General features: G+C 35.9%; 1 protein-coding gene across 1 annotated transcript in view; it reads left to right on the top strand.

Moving 5' to 3' along the window:
• Nucleotides 1-27,680, top strand: part of MAML3 (mastermind like transcriptional coactivator 3) — a 580,270-nt gene that overhangs the window by 381,665 nt on the left and 170,925 nt on the right. The window contains exon 2 of the mRNA XM_053703690.1: nt 1-367. This exon is cut by the window's left edge and continues 1,112 nt beyond it. Within this exon, the coding sequence (XP_053559665.1) occupies nt 1-367 (367 nt within the window). The remainder of the gene's footprint in view (nt 368-27,680) is intronic.

Genomic DNA, 27,680 nt, shown 5'->3' on the forward strand with positions numbered 1-27,680 from the left:
CAGCCAACCTAAGACCACCATGAACAACTACCTCCCACAAAACCACATAAATATGATCAACCAGCAGACAAGTAATTTGGGTACAAATCCTATAAATAAACATCCTAATATGCTCAATTATGGCAATACAAAGCCACTGACACATTTTAATGTAGAAATGAGTCAAAGAATGACTCCTCCAATTGCCAACCAAAATAAAAATGCCATGATACCATACATGCAACAGCAGCCCCAGCAGCAGCAAGCACCTCCAATGCCAACTCAGATAAGCCATTTGAGTGAGGATCAGAAACGGCTGCTTATCATGAAGCAGAAAGGGCTCATGAATCAGTCAATGGCATATGCGCCACATCCGAACCATGGCCAGGTAAGTGTACACTATATGCAACATGTATGTGTTTTTCTGAGGTCATGAAATGTTAGCACCTAAACTAATTGTTTTTTCCTTATTAAAGGGTCATTCAAGTCTAAACATTATGTGTACAAAACAGCAGAAATGAAAAAAGATTAAAATAAGTTGGGGGGTTTTCATGAAAAATGTTAATGTAAAGTTGAATTAAATGAATATGCTGAGCTCATCCATAGGGTCAGATTAGATATCTAACTGGTTGATAAGAAAACTCCTACAGTAGTGGACAATAAGATGCCTCTTCTAATATGAATACAAAAAGTAGTATTATTCAGAAGAGAAACATAATTATAAAATTGTGACCCTCTACAGAATTAAATATAGATTTTCCTTATTTTTAAGTAAATTCAGTTTTGTGTCTTGTATATGGCACTATCATTTTATCATGACAATCATAAATGTCTTAATTTTAAACATAATGCGTTTGCTTGTGAGAACTAATGTGTCTGCATGCTAAAAGGTTATTTTGGTTGTGTGAAGATAGTGTAGGAACAATCTCTAGTGTTTGTTTAATCTTACGTGGGAGTTAATGCGTACTGTGAGTATACTCTGTTTTGTTAGTTACCTGTTGCTATGTCAGTTACAGAGGTGAATTTAATTGCTTTATATAATATTATGGTTTCTTTTTTAACCCCTTGTCTGCCAAAGTGCTTGAATCCATTGTATAGCACGTTGCTGCACACCTCTACGACACCCAAGGGGTTAAAAGGATGATGATGATACCTGAATTATTCTTGAAATGTATAATGAAGCTTGAAAAATGAATTAATGTGAGATCATATTAAAAAATCATAATGCACTGTGGTGAAATAAATTATACTTTTTTATGAATCAGATAGAACATACAATGTTAAATAACTTTCCAATTGACTTCTACTATCAAATGTGCTTCATTCTCTTTGTATTCTTTGTTAATGGCAAGCAGCATATATGTAAATCCACCAATCAGCAGCTATCTCCCAGCAGTGCATTGCTGCTACTGAGCCTACTTAGGTATGCTTTTCAACAAATTATGCCAAGAAAACAAAACAGATTAGATAATATAGTAAAATAAGAAATTGTTTGCAATTTCATTTTCTCTCTTAATTAGAATAATTTAATTTTGACTTTAATGACCCTTTAAAATAATATTTAAATGATACCAATTCCATTCAAAGAGAAGCATTTTTTTTAATTCAAATCCTTTCTCAGTAACTAGAAAAAACATATCAAATATGTCTCAGTGTTCTCCACAGAATATGTTGCCAACCGGGTGGCATTATGAAGTAGCCGGGTGGGGGCACTGTAATATTTTCTAATATTATATAATTTTCTCCTATCCAAATCACAAATTAATTGCATAATTTAACATAAATTTATTTAGTGATGAGTTGTGCCATCAAATTGAACATTTTTAATATTAGCTTAATATTGGCTAAAATTTTAGCCGGGTGGTCAGTAAAATCAACTGCTAAATAGGGGAGAAAACTGGGCCTGTATATTCCATAGCAAATATTCCATAGCAAATGTATCATCTCATTATAATATTACATTTTAAAACAATTCTGACTGTCCAAGTACCACATTTTTGGGTGATATTTCACAAACACTCTATTACATATCCTTTATGAATTTAATGACTGAATGTTATAAAACTGACTAGTTAGCCTATATTTGTATGTTTTACTGACTGGAATAAATATTATTTGCACTGTATGCTTATAAAATAGAAGTATAATTATTTGTGACATAGTGTTAGATATCAATGTCAGTAAGAGGATTTGAGCAACCCAGGGTTACTTTTGGATTTCCTGTGATAAAGTGCAAGGAGGTAACATTAGAAAGTGCAGGAAGATACCACAGATTATAAAATGATTGGGCGCTCTGGTAATCATTGCCCCCTGCCCACTCTGGTGCCAATAATGAAGTTCTGATGGTCGTATATGAAAACTATTGTAACTCAATAACAAAACGACAGCTCATATTCATGTTTATCCGAACTGTATTATTATTAAATGCACAACTACATTGTTTTCAATAATTATGGATTTACAAAGTCAAGGCAGGTATCAGGTTATTTTTTTTGTCACATATCAATACTAAAACGAGTTTAAACACACAGTGTTTTTCTTATCTTTTCTCCTCACCATAACATATACTATAACTATAACATTAGAAGAATGGTCTCTATGTATATTAAAATGTGTTTAAAAACAAAGCTCATACAGCTAGATTACGAGTTTTGAGCACTATAGGGAAATTAACGACGGTATTTAACCTTCCTATAGCGCTGCTATTACAGGTTTTGTAAAACCCAGCTTGCGCACGCGATATGGTGGCGTTGAGCTCCACACCTCACCCAAATGCAAGCGCTGCTTTGACGTGCTCGTGCACGATTTCCCCATAGACATCAATGGGGAGAGTCGGCTAAAAAAAGCCTAACACCTGCAATCGCAGAAACAAAAGCTCCGTAACACAGCCCCATTGATGTCTATGGGGAAAGAAAAAGTTATGTTTAAACCTAACACCCTAACATAAAAACCACGTCTAAACACCCCTAACTTGCTGCCCCTAACATCGCCTCCACCTAAATAAAACTATTAACCCCTAATCTGCCGTCCCCAATGTCGCTGCCACTATACAAAAGTTATTAACCCCTAAACCTCTGGCCTCCCACATCACTAACACTAAATAAATATATTAACCCCTAACCCTAACATAACCCTAACACTAAGCTTAACCCTAACCCTAACGTAACCCTAAGCCTAAGTCTAACCCTAGCCCTAATACCCCCTAACTTAAATATAATTAAAATAAATCTAAATAAAAAAACTTACAATTATTTCCTAAATAATTCCTATTTAAAACTAAATACAAACTTTCCTGTGAAATAAAACCTAAGCTAGCTACAATGTAACTAATAGTTATATTGTAACTAGCTTAGGTTTTATACATTTCACAGGTAAGTTTGTTATTATTTTAACTTGGTAGACTAATAAGTAAATAGTTATTAACTATTTACTAACTACCTAGTTAAAATAAATACAAAGTTTCCTGTAAAATAAAACCTAACCTGCCTTACACTAAGATCTAACATAACAATACAATAAATTAAATTAATAAAGTACAATTATCTAAATTACAAAAAAAATAAACACTAAATTACAAAAAATAAAAAAATAAATTATCCAAAAAAAAAATGAATTACTCCTAATCTAATAGCCCTATGAAAATAAAAAAACTCCCCAAAATAAAAAAAAAACCTAGCCTACACTAAACTGCCAATAGCCCTTAAAAGGGCCTTTTGCGGGGCATTGCCCCAAAGAAATCAGCTCTTTTACCTGTAAAAAAAATACAAACCACCCCCCAACAGTAAAAACCACCACACACCCAACCAAACCCCCCAAATAAAAACCTATCTAAATACACCTAAGCTAAACATTATCCTGAAAAGGGCATTTTGATGGGCATTGCCCTTAAAAGGGCATTTAGCTCTTTTGCCATGCGCTGAAAAGGGCAATCAGCTCTTTTGCGAAGTGCCCAAACCCTAAGCTAAAAAGAAAACCCACCAAAAAACCCTTAAAAAAACGTAACACTAACCCCCCAAGATCCACTTACAGTTTTCGAAGTCCGGACATCCATCCTAATCCAGCCAGCGAAATCCTCATTGAAGTGGGCAAAAGTCTTCATCCAAGCGGGCAGAAGTCCTCATCGAAGTGGCCAGAAGTCTTCATCCAGACGACATCTTCTATCTTCATCCATCCGGCGCGGAGTGGGTCCATCTTCAAGACATCCGGTGCAGAGCATCCTCTTCTTCCGATGGTTGCTGAAGAATGAAGTTTCCCTTTAAGTGACGTCATCCAAGATGGCGTCCCTTACATTCCGATTGGCTGATAGAATTCTATCAGCTAATAGGAATTAAAGGTGAAAAAATCCTATTGGATTGAGCCAATAGGATTGAGCTTGCATTCTATTGGCTGATTGGAATAGCCAATAGAAGGCAAGCTCAATCCTATTGGCTGATTGCAACACCCAATAGGATTTTTTCACCTTTAATTCTTATTAGCTGAAATAATTCTATAATCCCATCGGAATGTAAGGGACACCATCTTGGATGACGTCACTTAAAGGGAAACTTCATTCTTCAGCGACCATCGGAAGAAGAGGATGCTCTGGGCCGGATGTCTTGAAGATGGACCTGCTCCGCGGCGGATGGATGAAAATACAAGATGCCATCTAGATGAAGACTTCTGTCCGCTTCGATGAGGACTTCTGCCCCCCTTCAATGAGGACTTCGCCGGCTGGATGAGGATGGATGTCCGGACTTCGAAAACTGTAAGTGGATCTTCGGGGGTTAGTGTTAGTTTTTTTTAAGGGTTTTTTGGGTGGGTTTTATTTTAAGCTTAGGGTTTGGGCACTTCATAAAAGAGCTGATTGCTCTTTTAAGGGCAATGCCCATCCAAATGCCCTTTTCAGGGCAATGGTTAGCTTAGGTTTATTTATATAGGTTTTTATTTGTGGGGTTTGGTTGTGTGGGTGGTGGGTTTTACTGTTGGGGGTTTTTGTATTTTTTTTTTTTTACAGGTAAAAGAACTGATTTCTTTGGGGCAATGCCCTGCAAAAGGCCCTTTTAAGGGCTATTGGCAGTTTAGTGTAGGCTAGGGTTTTATTATTTTGGGGGGGCTTTTTTATCTTGATAGGGCTATTAGATTAGGAGTAATTTTTTTTTGTTGATAAATTTGTTTTTTATTTTTTGTAATTTAGTGTTTATTTTTTGTAATTTAGATAATTGTATTTTATTAATTAAATGTATTTTATTTTATTGTAATGTTAGGTTTTAGTGTAAGGCAGGTAGGTTTTATCTTACAATTATTACCTAAATAATACCTATTTAAAACTAAATACAAACTTACCTGTAAAATAAAACCTAAGCTAGCTACAAAATAACTAATAGTTATATAGTAGCTATCTTAGATTTTATTTTTATTTCCCAGGCAACTTTGTATTTATTTTAACTAGGAAGTTATTAAATAGTTTATAACTATTTACTAACTAGTCTACCTAGTTAAAATAAATACAAACTTGCCTGGGAAATAAAAATAAAATCTAAGATAGCTACTCTATAACTATTAGTTATTTTGTAGCTAGCTTAGGTTTTATTTTACAGGTAAGTTTGTATTTAGTTTTAAATAGGTATTATTTAGGTAATAATTGTAAGTTTTATTTAGATTTATTTTAATTATATTTAAGTTAGAGGGTGTTAGGGTTACGTTAGGGTTAGGTTTAGGAGTTAATATATTTATGTAGTGATGTGTGAGGGCGGCGGTTTAGGGGTTAATAGGTTTATTATAGTGGCGGTGTGGGCAGACAGCAGATTGGGGGTTATTAATATTTAAATAGTGTTTGTGATGCGGGAGAGCGGCGGTTTAGGGGTTAATAAGTTTAATTTAGTGGTGACGATGTCAGGGAGGAGCGGAATAGGGGTTAATACATTTTTTAAGTGGCGGTGATGTCCGGAGCGGAAGATTAGGGGTTAATTAATTTATTATAGTGTTTGCGATGCGGAAGGGCCTCGGTTTAGGAGTTAATAGGTAGTTTATGGGTGTTAGTGTACTTTTTAACACTTTAGTTATGAGTTTTATGCTACAGCTTTGTAACATAAATCTCATAACTACTGAGTTTAGATGGCGGTACGAATCTTGTGGTTATAGGCTGTACCGCTCACTTTTTGGCCTCCCAGGCTAACTTGTAATACCGGCGCTATGGGAGTCCCATTGAAAAGGACTTTTTTAAAAGTGCGGTACTGATGTTGCGTGACGGTTAAAAAGGTGTGCTGTAGCGTTATAATGTATAACAATGCTTTTTCACTCATAACGCAAAACTCGTAAGCTGATAGAAAGCTTTTCAAATAAATCAACACTTTTTGTTTTTGGAAGAATATGAGATACAAAAAGTATATTAGGTCACTATAATGCTGAGTCCACACCTAATAAAGGGCTAGATTACTAATGTGAAGCTATTTAGCGCTCCCGCTTGAACGTAAAGTTCGCTAGAAGTAATTTGTTCCGTGCGTAGGTTAGGTAACTTTTTCTCCCCATAAAGCGCAGAAGAAAAAACACTTATCCCTCATGCACTAACCCAACAGGTGTTATTAATATTTAACATTCCAATGTTCTTCACAATAATACAATAATATGGTATGTGTAGAGACCTCTAATAAAATGTATTTTCTAGTAGATAAGTACCTCTTTTGTCTGTATAGTCAGGTGATCACTTTTGTAACAGTTAACACTTTGCAAGAAAAAAAAAGTGCTTTAATTTCTGTACTGCACAATGGGGGCCTCTATAATCTACATTATAATCCCCCAAAGCCCATAAGGGCCCCTTATTTCACATGTGGCTACCCTTGATGGCAATATAGTAAGGTGGTCACAGTTACAGCAATGGTCACTGGGTCATTTTCAATATTATTTACTAAAACCAACGCAAAAAGGATACATATTTTTTTACAGTTTTGCCACAGCTTTCTCAAATGCCATGAATTATAAATATAATAATGGGCCTGCTGAAATTTGTGTTGGTCACACACTGAAATTTGACAATAGAGTTTAAATGTAGGTAGCCACAAAAAGCTTTGCAGCAAAAGGGTTAATATTTGGTTCAGTATAAAATATTTTATGACTTTCTTAGCTTGTGTTTTTATATTAATAGAAGTGAAGTATAAGGGACAGTAAACACCTTGAGATTTTAATATAAAATATTTAGCTACGCATAGCAAGTATTTATTTTGTCCCTTGTCATGTAATTTTACTCTGATAATTGTGGAGTTTCTATCTGCTACATATTTCTCCTTAACTACAGTAAAAACAGCTGCAAAACTATACACTTTATAATAACAATATGACCATAGTGTATCTTGTGGTCTGCAGGCTCAAACTTGGATTGTCTTTTCCAAATAAGGCAACTGGTGGGTGGGGTTTGGCTATAGAAAATCAATTGCAGAAAACAAGATGTTAATTTGTTATAACATGGATTAGACTTGGCTGCTATGTTATTGTAAAGCAAGGCAGCTGAATTCTGTGTTTGCTGGTACAGCTCCTTTGAGCATATAAACTTAAACAGAAGGAAATCAGATGTCTTCAGCCCGCTGTGCTACTAACATTACTTTTTCTGCAATGTTGGAGATAATAGAGAAGGAGAGATAGGGAGTGTGATATTGCTTTTGTATCAGATGGAAAGAGATTGCAAGGAACTTCAGGTCAAAAGTGAGCTTTTCAGCCATTTATTTTGTTCCAAACTCCATTTATGCTGCATACTCTGTTTCCTGCAGATTTCTAGCCTGGCTAGTTGGGTTTAGCAGATGATTTACTGAGGTGCTCTATACCTAAATACTGATGAAGTACTTGGATGCCATGTTAAAGGGACAGTCAACTTAAATGTTTTTATTGTTTTAAAAGATATATAATCCCTTTATTACCCATTCTCCAGTTTTGCACACAAAAAAATGGTTATATTAATACACTTTTTACCTCTGTAATTACCTTGTTTCTAAGCATCTTCTGACAGCCCCCTGATCACAAGACTTTATCTATTGACTTGCATTTAAGCCAATTAGTGCTGTGTTGTTAGAATCCACGGGCGTCAGCACAATGTTATCTAGATGACTCACATGAACTAGCTCGCCGGAAACAGAAGTTATGAAGCAGCGGACTAAAGACCGCTGTTCCATAACCTGTACGCCTGCTCTGAGGAGGCAGACAGAGATTGCGTGAAATCAACCCGATCGAATACGATCATGTTGATTGACACCCCCTGCTAGTGGCCGATTGGCCGTGAATCTGCAGGGGGCCGTATTGCACCAGCAGTTCACAAGAACTGCAGGTGCAATGACAAATGCCGACAGCATATGCTGTCAGCATTTATCGATGTGCCGTGGACATGATACGCTACATTGTATCATGTCCGCTCGCACTAACATAAATTGACCCCATTATCTATCTTTTAAAACAATAACAATTTTTGTGTTGAATGTCTCTTTAAGTAGCAGCTGTAGCTGGCTGCAGATTGTGCCTGAAGAAATAAACACTGGCTGCACATCTTATTGGTGGAGATAAAATGTCAGGTATTATGATAAAAAAGAACAGAATCTGACCTCTCAGAATAAAGGTTGCTATGTTTATCACTGTGATTAAATTTAGGGTTTTTCCCACTGCACCAAAACAGGGTGCAGTAACGCACTTCCCCTAGCTCAATGTCACTAGTGAAAGGTTGAAGGACTTTCTGTTATATACTACACTTAGATGTAGATGTTTTTCACATCTCTGATCTTTCTGGATTGCAACAGATAATTCCAGAAGTAATAAACAAAAATATATTTCTTTATATTGCAATGTAATTAAATGATTTCTGTCTCATATGAGATTTAATTATTATATCTTGCTGCAAATGTATCATGTCGCCTTTTCACCACATATTTTTACAGCGTAATACATTGTACTCAAGAGTTTCTTCCTATTTGCCAGCACCCTCTATTTCCTATTCCCGGCTTCTGAGTTATTAAATATTTATAGTAAATACTCATTAACTTCACTAGTATACCTGCTTTCCTGTAATGCTTTAAATATGTTAAAAGGACAGCACACATTATTATTTTTAATTTTTATTTTGTCTAAAATTAAGTTAAAGTTTTTTATATTGATTTTGAAATTAACCGTTGCAATGTACCAATGAAGCAGAATTTATTAATGTCATTTAAAGGTGATTAACGAATAAGACATTTGGGAGAGCTCCATTTTAATATTGAGGTGTGAAAATGTTAATATGGTTAACCATGAAGAAAGTCCCTTATGACCTAAAGGGAAAGTGGGAAAACTTAGGTAATATTCCTAAAAAACCCTCTCCAATTAAGCTTATGTGTCAGAGAGTGCCTAATGCCAAGTATAAGTTAAATTTATCAACAAAAAGAGGACAGAAGCATATTGGGGCACACTTGGAAGGATTATTACCCAATCACAATAGGGTGGAGTGTGTTTGTAGTGTGTATTAGTTAATTAAAACATAACATTTATTTACAATTTGATTAAAAATAGATAATATGTTGTAGACCATGCCACCATTTAAACTAAAGTATAGCACAATGGTTAAAATTATTTAAATACAAAATATATATAGAAAAGGCACTGCAAACTCTCCTGCAATGGAGTATTCTCCTAGTACACAATTATTGGTGATTAATTGCTATATATGTAATATACCGGTAACTCTAACAATTCCCATAATCTGATATAATATGAGGATAGTAGCGGTCTGAAAAATACAATTATTATCAGCTAAGTGGCTTATAATATGAGCCTAAACTCATGTAAGGATCGCCTGAAACTATTATCTACAAGACACCGCACCACTATTTAACACCGCTATCAAATTCCCATAAGGTTATATCTATATTGCCTAGCTAGTTTATTCAAAGACGATGTCGTTACACAAATAGTTTGGAGAGGCAGATGAACATGAACTGACGCGTTTCGCACATAAGCTTCCTCAGAGATCATCACCAAAAAAGATAAGCAAATTAAATAATAGAATTAAATTAAAAAGTTATTTAAAATCACATGCTCTGTCTTAATCATGTAAATCATGAAAACATTTTGTTGGGCTTCATTTCCCTTGTCTGTAAATCTAGCCCACTGTGAATCAGTGTATTACAGCTTATTGATACATTTATTTACTCTCAAATTGACAGCACATGAATGTGGAAAGGGGGAAACTTTCTGGGGATAAAGTCTTCTGAGTCCCCTTCCCTATAAATTGCTTCACTTTAATGTGGACCTTACGTCTTCATAAAGCTGCTGGGGAAATAAGAAATATATGCAGAGATAAAGAACAAGGGCCCAATCCGATATGCAGCGTCGCCCGCAAAAGCCGGCGACGCCAAATTTTGCGCAGGTTTGGTATCCTATATACGGCGTAACCTAGAAGTTACGCTCGTATATTTCTGCCTTCGCCCGTAGTTTTTTGGGCCATAGACAGGTATACCAAACCTGCGCAGTTTGGTATCCAATATACAGTGTAAGGACTTACGTGGCGAAAATGGAGAAATCTTACTCCATTTCCACCTCGCCACAAAATGCAGCCGTAGTAAGCCTTACGCTGTGTATTGGAGCCCCGTAACTCCCTAAACTACCTGCCAAATAAAACCTAACACCCAACGCATGCGCAATGTCTATCTACCTGTCAACTGCGAACTGCCAAATAAAACCTAACACCTAACGCATGCGCAATGCCTATCTACCTGTCAACCGCAATCCCCCGCAGCAATCCCTAATAAAGTATTTAACCCCTAAACCGCCACTCCTGGACCCCGCCGCCACCTACATTAAATGTATAACCCCCTAATGTGATCCCCCTACACCGTCGCCACCTACATTACATACCCCCTAATGTGAGCCCCTTACACAGCCGCCATCTACATTACATACCCCCTAATGTGAGCTCCTACCCCGCCGCCAGCTATATTAAATTATTAACCCCTAATCTAATCCCCCTACACCGCCGCCAGCTATATTAAAATTATTAACCCCTAATTTAATCCCCCTACACCGCCGCCAGCTATATTAAATACATTAACCCCTAATCTAATCCCCCTAAAGTAATCACCTCTATTACCAGCCCTTAAAAGGGCCTTTTGTGTGACATTGCCCCAAAGTAACAGCTCTATTGCCAGCCCTTAAAAGGGCTTTTTGCGGGGCATTTCCCCAAAGTAATCAGCTCTTTTACCAGCCCTTAAAAGGGCTTTTTGCGGGGCATTGTCACAAAGTAATCAGCTCTTTTGCATCTAATCTAAATCTCCCTACACCGCCGCCACCTATAATAAATGTATTACCCCCTAATCTAATCCCCCTACACCGCCGCCAGTTATATTAGGGTTAATATAGTTATTATAATATATAGTTATTATATTATATATATTAACTATATTAACCCTAATTATATTAGGGTTAATTTAGTTAATATCATTATTATGTTTTATATATATATTAAGTATAATAACCCTATCTAACTCTAACACCCCTAACTAAATTCTTATTAAAATAAATCTAATTAATATTAATATTACTAATTAAAATAATCCTATTTAAATCTAAATACTTACCTATAAAATAAATCCTAAAATAGCTAAAATGTAATTAATAATTACATTGTAGCTATTTTAGGGTTTATATTTATTTTACAGGTAACTTGGTATTTATTTTAACTAGGTACCATAGCTATTAAATAGTTAATAACTATTTAATAGCTACCTTGTTAAAATAATTACCAATTTACCTGTAAAATAAATCCTAACCTAAGTTACAAATACACCTACACTATTAATAAATTAAATAAACTACAAATATCTATACTAAAATAAAGTTGAATAAACTAAACTTAATTACAAAAAAAACCCCACTAAATTACAAAAAATAAAAAAAGATTACAAGAATTTTAAGCTAATTTCACCTATTCTAAGCCCCCTAATAAACTAACAAAGCCCCCCAAAATAAAAAAATTTCCCTACCCTAAACTAAATTACAAAAGTTAACAGCTCTATTACCAGCCCTTAAAAGGGCTTTTTGTGGGGCATGCCCCAAAGAAATCAGCTCTTTTGCCTGTAAAAAAAAAATACAACCCCCCCAACATTAAAACCCACCACCCACATACCCCTACTCTAAACCCACCCAAACTCCCCTTAAAAAAACCTAACACTAAGCCCCAGAAGATCTCCCTACCTTGAGTCGTCTTCACCCAGCCGGGCCGAACACTTCATCCAATCCGGGCGATGTCTTCATCCAAGCGGCAAAGAAGAAGTCTTCCATCCGGCGATGTCTTCATCCAAGCGGCAAAGAAGAAGTCTTCCATCCGGCGATGTCTTCATCCAAGCAGCAAAGAAGAGGTCCTCCATCAGGGAAAAGTTTTCTTCCAAGCGGCATCTTCAATCTTCTTTCTACATCCCTCCGACACGGAACATCCATCTGGCCCGACGACTGAACGATGAATGAAGTTTCCTTTAAATGACGTCATCCAAGATGGCGTCCCTCGAATTCCGATTGGCTGATAGGATTCTATCAGACAATCGTAATTAAGGTAAGAAAATCTGATTGGCTGATTCAATCAGCCAATCAGATTCAAGTTCAATCCGATTGGCTGATCCAATCAGCCAATCAGATTGAGCTCGCATTCTATTGGCTGTTCCGATCAGCCAATAGAATGCAAGCTCAATCTGATTGGCTGATTGGATCAGCCAATCGGATTGAACATGAATCTGATTGGCTGATTGAAGCTCGCATTCTATTGGCTGTTCCGATCAGCCAATAGAATGCAAGCTCAATCTGATTGGCTGATTGAATCAGCCAATCGGATTGAACATGAATCTGATTGGCTGATTGAATCAGCTAATCAGATTTTCTTACCTTAATTCCGAATGGCTGATAGAATCCTATCAGCCAATCGGAATTTGAGGGACGCCATCTTGGATGACGTCATTTAAAGGAAACTTCATTCGTCATTCAGTCGTCAGGCCAGATGGATGTTCCGCATCGGAGGGCTGAAGAAAGAAGATTGAAGATGACGCTTGGAAAAAAACTTCGCCACGATGGAGGACCTCTTCTTTGCCGCTTGGATGAAGACATCGCCGGATGGAAGACTTCTTCTTTGCCGCTTGGATGAAGACATCGCCGGATGGAAGACTTCTTCTTTGCTGCTTGGATGAAGACATCGCCCAGATTGGATGAAGAGTTCGGTCCGGCTGGGTGAAGACGACTCAAGGTAGGGAGATCTTCTGGGGCTTAGTGTTAGGTTTTTTTAAGGGGGGTTTGGGTGGGTTTAGAGTAGGGGTATGTGGGTGGTGGGTTTTAATGTTGGGGGGTGGTATTGTGTTTTTTTTTTACAGGCAAAAGAGCTGATTTCTTTGGGGCATGCCCCGCAAAAAGCCCTTTTAAGGGCTGGTAATAGAGCTGTTAACTTTTGTAATTTAGTTTAGGGTAGGGAAATTTTTTTATTTTGGGGGGCTTTGTTATTTTATTAGGGGGCTTAGAATAGGTGTAATTAGCTTAAAATTCTTGTAATCTTTTTTTATTTTTTGTAATTTAGTTTAGTTTATTTAATTTTATTTTAGTTTAGATATTTGTAGTTTATTTAATTTATTGATAGTGTAGGTGTATTTGTAACTTAGGTTAGGATTTATTTTACAGGTAAATTGGTAATTATTTTAACAAGGTAGCTATTAAATAGTTATTAACTATTTAATAGCTATTGTACCTAGTTAAAATAAATACCAAGTTACCTGTAAAATAAATATAAACCCTAAAATAGCTACAATGTAATTATTAATTACATTGTAGCTATCTTAGGGCTTATTTTATAGGTAAGTATTTAGAATTAAATAGGAATATTTTAATTTAGTTAGGGGTGTTAGAGTTAGATAGGGTTATTATACTTAATACAGTATATATAAAATATAATAACGATATTAACTATATTAACCCTAATATAATTAGGGTTAATATAGTTAATATAGGTGGCGGCGGTGTAGGGGGGGTCAGATTAGGGGTTAATCTATTTAATATAGGTGGCGGCGGTGTAGGGGGATTAGATTAGGGGGTAATACATTTATTATAGGTGGCGGCAGTATAGGGGGATTTAGATTATAGGCAAAAGAGCTGATTTCTTTGTGACAATGCCCCGCCAAAAGCCCTGTCATGTCCTTGTGTCAAAATTAAACATTTTAACATTTTAAAAATGAATTTCCCCCTTTTTAAAAGTTGTTCAAATACTTTTGCCCCTGTTTCAATATTGGGACAAGTTAGAGGCAATATTTGAACACATTTTTACTAGAAAGCCCCTGCATACTTAACACTAGATGCAATCAAAATGCAATCATGATCTACCAGTAGAACTCTTAGCACTTTAATCTTATGTACGATTTCCCATTTAGCCCCTTAGACATGAAAAATATGTCAGGCAATAGGTACTTAAAGGGACACTGAACCCACATTTTTTTCTTTTATGATTCAGATAGAGCATGAAATTTTAAGCAACTTTCTAATTTACTCCTATGATCAATTTTTCTTCGTTATCTTTATTTTAAAAGTAGGAATGTAAATCTTAGCAGCCAGCCCATTTTAGGTTCAGCACCATGGATAGCGCTTGCTTATTGGAGGCTTACATTTACCCACCAATAAGCAAGCATAACCCAGGTTCTCAACCAAAAATGGGCCGGCTCCTATGCATCACATTCCTGCTTTTTAAATAAAGATAGCAAAAGAACGAAGAGAAATTGCATGCTCTATCTGAATCATGAAAGAAAAAAAATCTGGGTTTAGTGTCCCTTTAATAATCCTGAAGTATAATTATAAAAATGTACACAATAAAAAAAAAACTCCATATTAGCACTCTTGTCTCAAAGACTTATATTTTTTTATTCACTGTGGGCAATACCACTAAGCATGAACAAATACACTGTAATACAAAATCTTTATTACATAAATAAATACACAATCCCAACACATGTAGAAATAATTTATAGGATCCAACATAAAGTTTGCTGTGCAGTAAATAACAGATAGGAAGTTTGGTACCAAAACTTAGATTGAAGTACTGTATATAATACTTAACTCTAGTATGAGTTCCTTAAAGGAACACTGAACCCAAATTTTTTCTTTCATGATTTAGATATAGCTTGACATTTTAAGCAACTTTCTAATTTACTCCTATTATCAATTTTTCTTTGTTCTCTTGCTATCTTTATTTTAAAAGCAGGAATGTAAATCTTAGCAGCCAGACCCTTTTAGGTTCAGCACCATGGATAGGGCTTGCTTATTGGAGGCTGACATTTACCCACCAATAAGCAAGCATAACCCAGGTTCTCAACCAAAAATGGGCCGGCTCCCTATGCATCACATTACTGCTTTTTAAATAAAGATAGCAAAAAAACAAAGAAAAATTGATAACAGGAGTAAATTAGAAAGTTTCTTAAAATTGCATGCTCTATCTGAATCAGGAAACAAAAAATTTGGGTTTAGTGTCCCTTTAAAGGGACACAAAACCCAATTTTTTGTTTGTTTCACGATTCAGATAGAGCATGCAATTTTAAGCAACTTTCTCATTTACTCCTATTATAAAATTTTCTTCGTTCTCTTGCTATCTTTATTTGAAAAAAGTAAGAACGTAAGTATAGGAGCTGACCAATTTTAGGTTCCGCACCTGGGTAGCGCCTCCCGATTGGTGGCTAAATGTAGCCACCAATCAGCAAGCGCTACCCAGGTACTAAACAAAAAATGGCTCAATATAGGACATATACCTTGTCTTGCAGTGAATTAATGATGGTCAAATCTTAACTTGGGGTCCTTAATAAATCTACATTTGCCCCTAATTTTTTTTAAAACAGACCTGAATTGCAGGAGCATACTAAATGATTTCTAGGGGTTATAATATTTTAAATCTTTGTTTACGTGTAGTTCCGATCTTTCAAAGTATATATGAGACTCAACACATTCATTAATATTCTATTTACATGAAAATAAAATGAAAAACTTTCATATGAACTACAACATATCAAATATCTTTGTTTTATAAATTATTGTTAACATCAAATAAAGATGCCTAAATTATTTATTGATTTATTTTTGCTTGGCATACCCTATAAGCCATGTTTTAGTTAAAGGGACACTAAAGTCAAAATTAAACTTTCATGATTCAGATAGAGCATGCAGTTTTAAGAGACTTTTTAATTTGCTTCCATTATCAAAATGTGCTCAGTCTTTTGATATGCACACTTTCTGAGTCACCAGCTCATACTGAGTATCTGCTAGAGGTCAAAGTGTATACATTTATAAGTCAGTTATTGGCTGATAGCTGTCACATGATATAGGAGGAGCAACTTGAACTATATTTTGACATTTTTAGAAAAAAAATCTAATGTTCATTTAAAAGTAAGTGCAATTGCATTGTCTTTTTGTTATTATGCACCTGTTGGTTATTCAATTCTACTGAATTTAATGATTCTTTAAAGGGACAATCTAGTATAAATTAAACTTTCATTATTCAGATAGGACTTTTAATTTTAAACAACTTTCCAATTTACTTTTATCATCAAATTTGTTTTTTTCTCTTGGTATTATTCTTAGTTTAAACTAAACATAGGTAGGCTCATATGCTAATTTCTAAGCCTTTGAGGGCTGCCTCTTATCACATGCTTTTTAAATCTCTTTTCAACACAAAGACAGAAAGTACACGTGGGCCATATAGATAACACTGTGTACAGGCACAGGGAGTTATTTAAGATTTAGCACAATACAATGCTAAATTTAAGACAATAGATAATAAACAGTCACAGTCATGTGATCAGGGGGCTGGAAGAAGGTTCCTAGATACAAGGTAATCACATAGGTAAAAAGTATATTAATATAACTGTGTTGGTTTTGCAAAACTGGGGAATGGGTAATAAAGGGATCATCTATCTTTTAAAACAATAACAGTTCTATGGTAGACTGTCGCTTTAATGATGCATAACCTTCATGGCTGCAATATCCAGAGACACAACACAATACTCAGGTATTACTGGCTAATTAGTGACTGCTGTAAAAGTACTATTGGAGCAGAGCAGTAGTTCAGTACTGCTCCTTCAACAAAGGATACCAAGATAATGTAGCAAGATTGACAATAAAAGTAAATTGGAATTTTGTTTACAATTGTATGTTCTATCTGAATCTTGAAAGAAAGAAAAATGGGTTTCATGTCCCTTTAAGCTTTTTGTGGCTACTGTAATAGCAAGCCCAAAGAATAAGTTCTAGAACTGACCTCCCTTTTAGCTAGGGGAGTTTATGGTTTTTAATGTTATCTTACCACAAAGTTAAGGATTTGACACAAAATCACAAAGAGGAAGAACAATGTAGGTTATTTTTGTAAGATAGTTTTTCAATAAATAAAATGCTGTTGCTTAACATGTATACAAATCAAGTGCAAAATGTCACCAAGAATCCGTAGCAACTTTATTTCTTAGCTCTAGACACCAAAATATCTAGAAAGTTGCAAATATATATCATTTTAGGAGATGCGTTGGAGCTTTTCCCCTTTAGCTTGTGCATACAGGCAATTCTTGCCTTGAGTCACCGTTGAGATTTTCCTGTACTCCAGTAGGATGTATTACAATAAGAAAATGCACACCTGCTGACAAAGTCATGCGCTGAATACTAATCAGTGTGTGCCTGCTGCTATAATGTAGGTGCTATCAGTCTGTCACAACAAGGCAGAGCTTTGCTTGGATTTTTAATCACTATTCAACTTCTTAGATCTCTTTTGCTGATGGGCAGCAGAACAAAAACCTGTATTCTTCATCAGCTTTATACAGGAGCATATCAGCTGTCACTCTTAACAAAATCTGCATTCTCACCAACATATTTTATTAAACAGTTTTTTTAAGGTGTACATACAATTTGTTAACCCCTAAACTACCAGTGAGAGCAATAACACATTACCTTGGTAACTAAACCACATTTAACTCATTCATATGGTCAAATATATATTTTATTTTTTTGCATGAATAAAAATGTAATTTAAGGATATTTATATTCATAACTAACAGAAGGTGCATGTTTGTGCAATACTAATCTGGGGGATAGAAACTGACTGGCAAAACTCACAATCTAGATTACCATTTGTAAAAATAAAATACAATGATGCAACAAGGTTTCCCTAACCCACAATGAACCACAATCCATTAGATTGTAGATTTAAACGCTTTTTAAACCTGGTCTGGATTTGTGGTTTTAAAATACTTGGAGGTATGATTTGTCCCTACACAGGGACAAATGATAAATAAAAATGATATATGATAAATAAAAACTGCTGGGGCAATGATAAATGAAAATGATAAAAAAAATGTATCGATGTGCGGCGGACATGATACGCTACATTGTATCATGTTCGCTCGCACTTTGATAAATCTACCCCTTAGTCTTAAAATAATTTTCTATTTTTCACAATTAATTTAGTCTACATTTTACAGGCCTTCCAGCATTACTATCTATCTATCATCTATCTATTCTATCTGTCTGTCTGTCCGTCTGTCTGTCTGTCGGTCTGTCTACCTATTTATTTATATATATTGTCAGACGTGTATATAAACATAAAAACAAATGCTTGTTTCTTCAAACACTGTTGTCTAGATATGAAAAACAAGTTTTTATGGACAACCTAATTGGCTGTAATCCCACTTAACCAGAGAGTTGAAGTCCTTCTTGACAAAGGGGTTAACCCAGCTTGAAAAGGCCAGCGTTTCCTAAATAGAAAGCCTAATGTGACGCGCATGGCTCAGCCCTGCCTGTATAGCTCAGACGTGTAGCATGTTATTGGCTGATTTGGCTTTATATAAACATCCTGGGAAGAAGGTCGGTTGCACCTGACCCCACCATTTACATGTCAATGAGGGTAGCTGGTACTCAGAGCTATTCTGCTGCTGGAAATGCATTGAGCCTCATTAATTACATTTAGGAAGAAAGGCATGGAGCTACAGAAGAAAGGAGGGTAAAAAAGCAGTCTTGGCTCCACATAAATGTGCATAATTGGGCTGGCTGGCAGCATGTTAAATTAGTGGTTTATCAGGAAGAAAAAAGAGCACAATTCTGTAGACATCAATCCCATAGATTACTAAAACAAATCAAAATAGGCAGTGACCAGGAAGCGTATTTATTAATGTTCTACCAATCATTAGTCATGTGTTGTTGTAAGGAAACAAGTGCTATATTGTAGCTGTCCACCTGCATAAAGTGCTATAGAGGGTTAGACAGTTATCTTCACCTACATGACGACTGTATGAAATATTTATAATAACGATTCAATGCTTGCATGTCCCTTAGGGTGATACAAATGTGTTACTGGAAAATCTAGAAATACCAAAATGGTAGTTTCTGCAATAATATATATAATCTTCATGATAATTTTGCCTTTGCACATTGTATTTTTTCACTACATTTGTACTTTTTGTGCTGAAATAAATATATTAAAGTGTAAATGTGTGTGTGTGTGTGTATATATATATATATATATATATATATATATATATATATATATATATATATATATATATTAGATACAAGCGAAATGTCGAAAGAAGTTCAGCGCTGCAAACACATGGAATACAATGTTACTATGTCAAATACACTAAATGTCTTTCCAATATGATAGACAATTGTTCTGTCTATCCCACTGGTTCTATATGAACCGATTTAAGACAAAGTCCGGTGGATATAATAGTTCGACAATAGTGGTGCAATGATTAGAAATGATAATACTAGATGGAACTCAAAATTCAACAATTGCAACAATGATGCTGGGGGATAAATGGTATACCCTTACCAGAGGGTACCTCAATCTTATGAGGTAATGTCAGCGCGTCAGTTTGGATCCTCTCCAGTCTGTCTTTGGACTTTCCTCCTGTGTATGAGAAGATCCAGGTCTTTATATTCGTGCCGACTTGTGTATGGTGCTTTCAATCTGAGAACCTCCTTGTTCTTTATATCACTGGCTTGGTATCTCCTCGTAGTATGGTCGTTCCGTCTGGACCTTGGCTCTCACCGTATTATAGGGATAAAGCAAAGAAAAAGGAAAAGCACATAGCGTGATACTGTATAATAAAATTTATTACATACAAGAATGAGATAAGAAATGCACTCACATTCAGCAACCTCAATCCTTATGAGGTAAGAAAGGAGTTGTACATATATTTTTATACACCTTACACAGGTGTTGCTATGCCCAGTATCGTTATAGTTCACTAGATGGTGGTTTATATTGCACTCAGTGTGGGCTGTTAGAGTACATAGCAGTAGTGATAAAATAGGATACTGGTGGTTGATGGGGTCTGTCGCCAGGTATCGTGACAGTTCACTTGGTGTTGATTTGCACTTGATTCAGTGTGGACTGTTCAAGTTGAAAACAATAATGATAAATTGGGATATTAGAGCTTGATATGACCCGTTGCTGATAGAATTACAGCAGCTATGGTCTCCGATATGCAATAAGGAGACTGTATAGAGACAGAGAGCCTTTCCCTCTGATTTATAACATTGGTCAATGCTGTGTTAACCAGTCAAACCGGCAAAGTGAAACCGGAAAAAATGGAATGTATCAGAGCCTATTATATGAAGTAGGTAAATGCTGCTGATTGGTCAGAACCTATCCGGTAATTAAGTAGGCAGGTCAGTGCGTGCAACTTCGATAGCCAAATCAGTGGCTAGGTATGTATTGCATTAGATGTATGTGTATGTGAGTGAGAATAAAATGCCAAATAAAAAAGCAAAGAATCAAAACTCCATCTACTGGTATGTAAGTAGTGGAGAAAAAGCACTCTAGGACGTGCCTCAGGTGCCGGTCAAATGGACGAGCTGTGTGAGTATCGTCAAGGACCGCTGTGAGTCACTGTGCAGATGTCAGCCGCTTCGGAAACAAAGAACAAAGCCACTCTCAAAAAATGTAATCCTTACGCGTTTCGAAGCGTGCAAGATGCTTCTTCATCAGAGGGATGATGAAGAAGCATCTTGCACGCTTCGAAACGCGTAAGGATTACATTTTTTGAGAGTGGCTTTGTTCTTTGTTTCCGAAGCGGCTGACATCTGCACAGTGACTCACAGCGGTCCTTGACGATACTCACACAGCTCGTCCATTTGACCGGCACCTGAGGCACGTCCTAGAGTGCTTTTTCTCCACTACTTACATACCAGTAGATGGAGTTTTGATTCTTTGCTTTTTTATTTGGCATTTTATTCTCACTCACATACACATACATCTAATGCAATACATACCTAGCCACTGATTTGGCTATCGAAGTTGCACGCACTGACCTGCCTACTTAATTACCGGATAGGTTCTGACCAATCAGCAGCATTTACCTACTTCATATAATAGGCTCTGATACATTCCATTTTTTCCGGTTTCACTTTGCCGGTTTGACTGGTTAACACAGCATTGACCAATGTTATAAATCAGAGGGAAAGGCTCTCTGTCTCTATACAGTCTCCTTATTGCATATCGGAGACCATAGCTGCTGTAATTCTATCAGCAACGGGTCATATCAAGCTCTAATATCCCAATTTATCATTATTGTTTTCAACTTGAACAGTCCACACTGAATCAAGTGCAAATCAACACCAAGTGAACTGTCACGATACCTGGCGACAGACCCCATCAACCACCAGTATCCTATTTTATCACTACTGCTATGTACTCTAACAGCCCACACTGAGTGCAATATAAACCACCATCTAGTGAACTATAACGATACTGGGCATAGCAACACCTGTGTAAGGTGTATAAAAATATATGTACAACTCCTTTCTTACCTCATAAGGATTGAGGTTGCTGAATGTGAGTGCATTTCTTATCTCATTCTTGTATGTAATAAATTTTATTATACAGTATCACGCTATGTGCTTTTCCTTTTTCTTTGCTTTATCCCTATAATACGGTGAGAGCCAAGGTCCAGACGGAACGACCATACTACGAGGAGATACCAAGCCAGTGATATAAAGAACAAGGAGGTTCTCAGATTGAAAGCACCATACACAAGTCGGCACGAATATAAAGACCTGGATCTTCTCATACACAGGAGGAAAGTCCAAAGACAGACTGGAGAGGATCCAAACTGACGCGCTGACATTACCTCATAAGATTGAGGTACCCTCTGGTAAGGGTATACCATTTATCCCCCAGCATCATTGTTGCAATTGTTGAATTTTGAGTTCCATCTAGTATTATCATTTCTAATCATTGCACCACTATTGTCGAACTATTATATCCACCGGACTTTGTCTTAAATCGGTTCATATAGAACCAGTGGGATAGACAGAACAATTGTCTATCATATTGGAAAGACATTTAGTGTATTTGACATAGTAACATTGTATTCCATGTGTTTGCAGCGCTGAACTTCTTTCGACATTTCGCTTGTATCTAATTTTTTTTCCAGTGTTAGGGGTACACTGTATCGTACTTGTTCAAGCAGCTCAAATACCTACACCAATCAAACTCACAGAGTACATATACATCTCACCTGTATATACCGCACTGCTAGGTGTAGAAATCTATTCACACATTTTCAGTAATATCCCAACTACCTTTTGGTGGAACAACTGAGCGCTGATCCCTTCTTTATATTTCTCATATATATATATATATATATATACATATACACACACACTTATATATGTATAACACTCATCATTTGTATTATATGCTATATCAATGCATGTACTATTGTACCAACATTTAGAAAGTATTATATCTTACCACTCTTTATGTAAAAAAAAAAAAAAAAAAAAGGTCTTGAGGTGTTGATAGACAATGTATTTTTCACCTAATGCAAAAGAAAATGGAAGGCACCAGAGAGATTTTTCAATTCAGTCAGACACAATAGGCCAGATTACAAGTAGCACGCTAACGGTAGCGCGGGATGCAATAAATAATATTGGTGGACCGCGTGACTTGATATTACTAATACATGGTAAAATTGATTTTTGTGAGCTGTTTCATCAGGAATCAGCTCCTTTGTACACCACTTGTAATCTGGCCCCATATTGGTAGTATGTTTGTCAAAAATGCTTCCAATGGTTTTGTGCACTTAAGCCAAAGAACATAGGATGACTAATATATATATATATATATATATATATATATACACACACACTCACCGGCCACTTTTTTAGGTACACCTTTTCAATTGTTTGGTAACACAAATTGCACAAGTAACACAATGCATTTAGGCATCTAGACGTGATGAAGACAACTTGCTTAAGTTCAAATCCAGCATCAGAAGGGGGAAGAAAGGGGATTTAAGTAACTTTGAACGTGGCATGGTTGTTGGTGCCAGACGTGCTGGTCTGAGTATTTAAAAAACTGCTGATCTACTGGGATTTTCACGCACAACCATCTCTAGGGTTTACAGAGAATGGTCCGAAAAAGAGAAAATATCCAGTGAGTGGCAGGCGTGTGGACAAAAATACATTGATGTCAGAGTAGAATGGGCAGACTGGTTCGATATGATAGAAAGGCAACAGTAATGTGGGGGATATTTTCTCTGCAGACTTTGGGCCCCTTAGTACCAATTGAGCATTGTTTAAACGCCACTGTCTACCTGAGTATTGTTGATGACCATGTCAATCCCTTTATGACTACAGTGTACCCATCTTCTGGTGGCTACTTCCAGCAGGATAATGCACCATGTCACAAAGTTCAAATCATCTCAAACTGGTTTCTTGAACATGACAATGAGTTCACTGTACTCCAATGGCCTCCACAGTCACCAGATATCAATCCAATAGAGCACCTTTGGGATGTAATGGAACGGGAGAGCAGCCGACAAATCTGTAGCAACTGCGTGATGCTATCATGTAAATATGGACCAAAATCTCTGAGGAATGTACCTTGTTGAATCTATGCCACAAAGAATTAAGGCAGTTCTGAAAGCAAAAAAAAAAACTGGTACTAGCAAGGTGTACCCAATAAAGTGGCTGTTGAGTGTATATATATATATATATATATATATATATATATATAACCATTTGAATCTGAGTAGCACACAAGAGGCATACACAATTGTCAGCTCAGTTTAATATGTCAGATGTATTATTTAGGAAGTTTTAAGTGAGCTTGGAGAGGAAACCTAAAAATTTGTTTGAGAATTTTATTGCAATTTTGCTTGCATAGAACTATGGCCTCAATGGCAGCCTATCGAGAGTGGTGTTTTGGCTCTTTTTCAGGATGAAAATGCTGCTTCTTAATTTGGCATGATTATAATGTTACAATTTCTGCTGTTTCTCACACTTCCTATGGACCCAAAAAGTTCTCAGTGATCATAATGTGTTTTTGGGTCCCTTTTCAACAGCTTTTTGAGACCATTTTTGGCTTTTTAAATTCTGCACCTTAAAGGGAAAGTCTACTTCAGAATTTGTATTGTTTAAAAAAATTGATAATCCCTTTATTACCCATTCCCCAGTTTTACATAACCAACAGTTATATTAATATACTTTTTACCTCTGTGATTAGCCAGTCATTGCTGACTCATAAATAACCCCATGAGAGTGAGCACAATATTTTTTATATGACACACATGAACTAGCACTGTCACACTAGAAAAAAATAGTCAAAATGCACTGAGATAAGAGGTGGGCTTTAACAGCTTATAAATTAGCATATGAGCCTACCTAGGTTTAGCTTTTAACAGAGAATACCAAGAGAACAAAGCAAATTTGATGATAAAAATAAATTGGAAAGTTGTTTAAAATGCATGCCCCATCTGTCGCTTTAAGGTCTTTTTTAACATCTTTAACACTATTTATTGGCTATTTTCAAACACTCTATTTGCTTGCACACATGTTAAACACAGTGTAATGGCAACATGAGACATTATAGAGGTTTATTAACATGCATGGTATCGATTCATTAAACCTTCATTCATCCCTTTTGGAGAGGCTGTATAGCAGTGTTTCCCAAACCCAGTCCTCAGGACCCTTACTCAGGCCAGATATTCATTATATCTTAACTAGAGCACAGGTAAAACAATCAGCTCACCCATCAGCTGATTATTTCACCTGTGCCCTAGTTAAGATATAATAAATATCTGGCCTGAGTAAGGGTCCTGAGTACTGGGATTGGGAAACCCTGCTGTATACAGTCAACATGGCACACATTTACATATATATAAGGACATAAACATATGTATATGTATTGACTACATGATATCTTGTACCGCTAAAAGGATCTGCAGGAAAAGTCACATCAGGACCCCAACATCTACAAATGGAGTGATTTCATTTGTATTATTAGATTTTAAGTCACACTCACACTGTCGTGATTGTCACTAATAGTACAGGTGTTATTAAAACCAGGTATTTAAAGGAGAACAATTAGTCGTGACTTTCATGGTTAACTATTGCAATCCATCCGCACCACTGTTTACCCATCTAAATGCATCTTTTAGGTTGTTAGGATGGGCAGACTGTGCACTCATTTTCTATTGTTATATAGTTGCTTTGCAATTTTTACAAGAATTGTTTTAAGCCCGATTTAATTCTATTGTTTGTTAAAGGCCAGTTTCTATTTTGGCATGAACTGTACACAAGATGCTAACTATGAGTTTCTATGAAAAATACTTTAAATATCCTTTTTTAACAGGATTTAAAAAATTTTAAACTGTAAATCGTGACCTTGCTGCTTTGTATCTTTCTAAGAGACCCTTAAACAAGATTACGCCTTCATGAACGGGTTTTATAGGAGAACAAGCCTCCATGTGTAAACTTGAACAAGCATTTGTGACTGTGAGTTCAGTAATATACGCACTGTCGTGACTCTCATATATATTTGGCATAACAAGCAATAATCTGATTGTATCGTGAGTTTATTGTGCCACACTCGTTTCCATTACTTTATGTGACTTTATTACTTATTGCTGAAATACATATGTATACATAACAGAGCTACATTGGTGTATTTTTTATGGGTATTAGTGAATATTATGATGTCAAACTTTTGTATCCCTAAATAAAATACACATAATCTCTCTTGAAGTGCAAAGCAAACTTCTACTACTGGATACAGGGTTAGGTTTTTCTTAGATAAAATAAAGATCTGTGTCCTTGGAGCCTAGTAATCTCTTTTTACTGAAACTCATGTTATTATCTGTTATTTCATGAAGTTAATTCAACATCTGTGGAGTATAAGTATTTATTATAAAAATAATAAAGGTTTATGTATCATGGATATACATAAATCACAACATGTAAAAAAATGAAACCTCTAGGTTTTAATTGGTTCGAATTTAGAAAATATTTTGTACTACAATATCCTTTTATTGATTTCAAGTACATCAGTTGTGCTAGGAAAAGCCGAAGGCGGTAGAAGTCCAGTCTGTGTGCTACATGTCACTATTGAGAACTAGCTGGAAATCTTCCCTTATTAAAGGCAATTGGGCAGTAATGAGACTCATGAAGCACACAGCAGTATCCATCTTTTGTAAGGAACCATCTTGGGAAAATATGCTCATCAAAGGAACAATAACGTACTGCTTTTATGTTGCTGTGTAATTTGCCTGTTATCACGTTAATATTAGGTATCTGTGGTTGGTCACAGATCAAGACAGAGCAAATATATGACTTCCCACAAGTCCCCACTATCTCTCTTTGTGTCTCATATTTGATTCTCCACCAGCACTAATTTAGACAAACAAGCTGAATGATACGGGGATTAAAGGTATAAATATTACTGTTCCTTTAAGCTACTTAGTTATGTTTTAGCCTAGGTCTGTGCATGACTTTGTACCTTGTGCACTTGGCCAGGTTGACCTATGTTTACTTAGCACATTAGTGACATATTTCTAGTTTTCTAAAGTGTGATAATCCGTAGTCTAAAATATTTAAAACTTCCATAAAACTGCTGGGATGAGTCAAATGATTGGTTAATTATGCAAATAAAGTCCATTTTAAATTCAGCCATCAACCCGTATTGTGCATGTATGGCATTGGCATGTATTGTGCCACCTCCCAATGCCTAATCGTCCTGCAATTTGCTTAATTATCCTAAACTGGGCATCCTTTGCTGCTATTCATTATTCTTCTATTTATGTCACAGTAATGTCCTGGTTTCATTGAAAGAAACTTGAAACCATCCAAACCCTAGCCAGTCAGACCAGACACCAACCACACCATCTAGTCTGAGTACTAAATCCAGTCCTATGCCACACTGGCACAATATATGCCATCCATGCACACTGACTCTGCTGTGAACCACTCATGCACACCCCAGACCGTATGTCCCTGGGTTATTCTGTTGAAATGTTAACAGGTTTGTGTGTGGACTTCAAATTGCACTGATATTCTGAACATGTGTCAATATGTAGGTACACAAATTGTAGGGGAACAGAAAGAGACTAAATAAATGTATAAATTCACATAATTACATTATTGACTGCATCATTGGCAATTACAGAGAATTGTATATCACAAAAATATATATACTCTCACACTCCCATATATTCTTATTGAAACTAATTGAAAATCTAAAAAAAAAATACATTTCTATAGGACTGGACACATGGGGTTGTGTATTTCTTTAAAAAAGCCTCAAACTTATCACTTAGTGCACAGGTATTTTATAATTTGTATCCATAACCAAAATAATTATATATGAGATGATATTGACACATTTTATTGAATTGTATTATAGAGAGAGGTTATTATGTATTAATGTAGAAATGAAAACTGTTACA

Source organism: Bombina bombina, chromosome 2, assembly GCF_027579735.1.
Source record: "Bombina bombina isolate aBomBom1 chromosome 2, aBomBom1.pri, whole genome shotgun sequence".
NCBI classification, from domain to species: domain Eukaryota; kingdom Metazoa; phylum Chordata; class Amphibia; order Anura; family Bombinatoridae; genus Bombina; species Bombina bombina.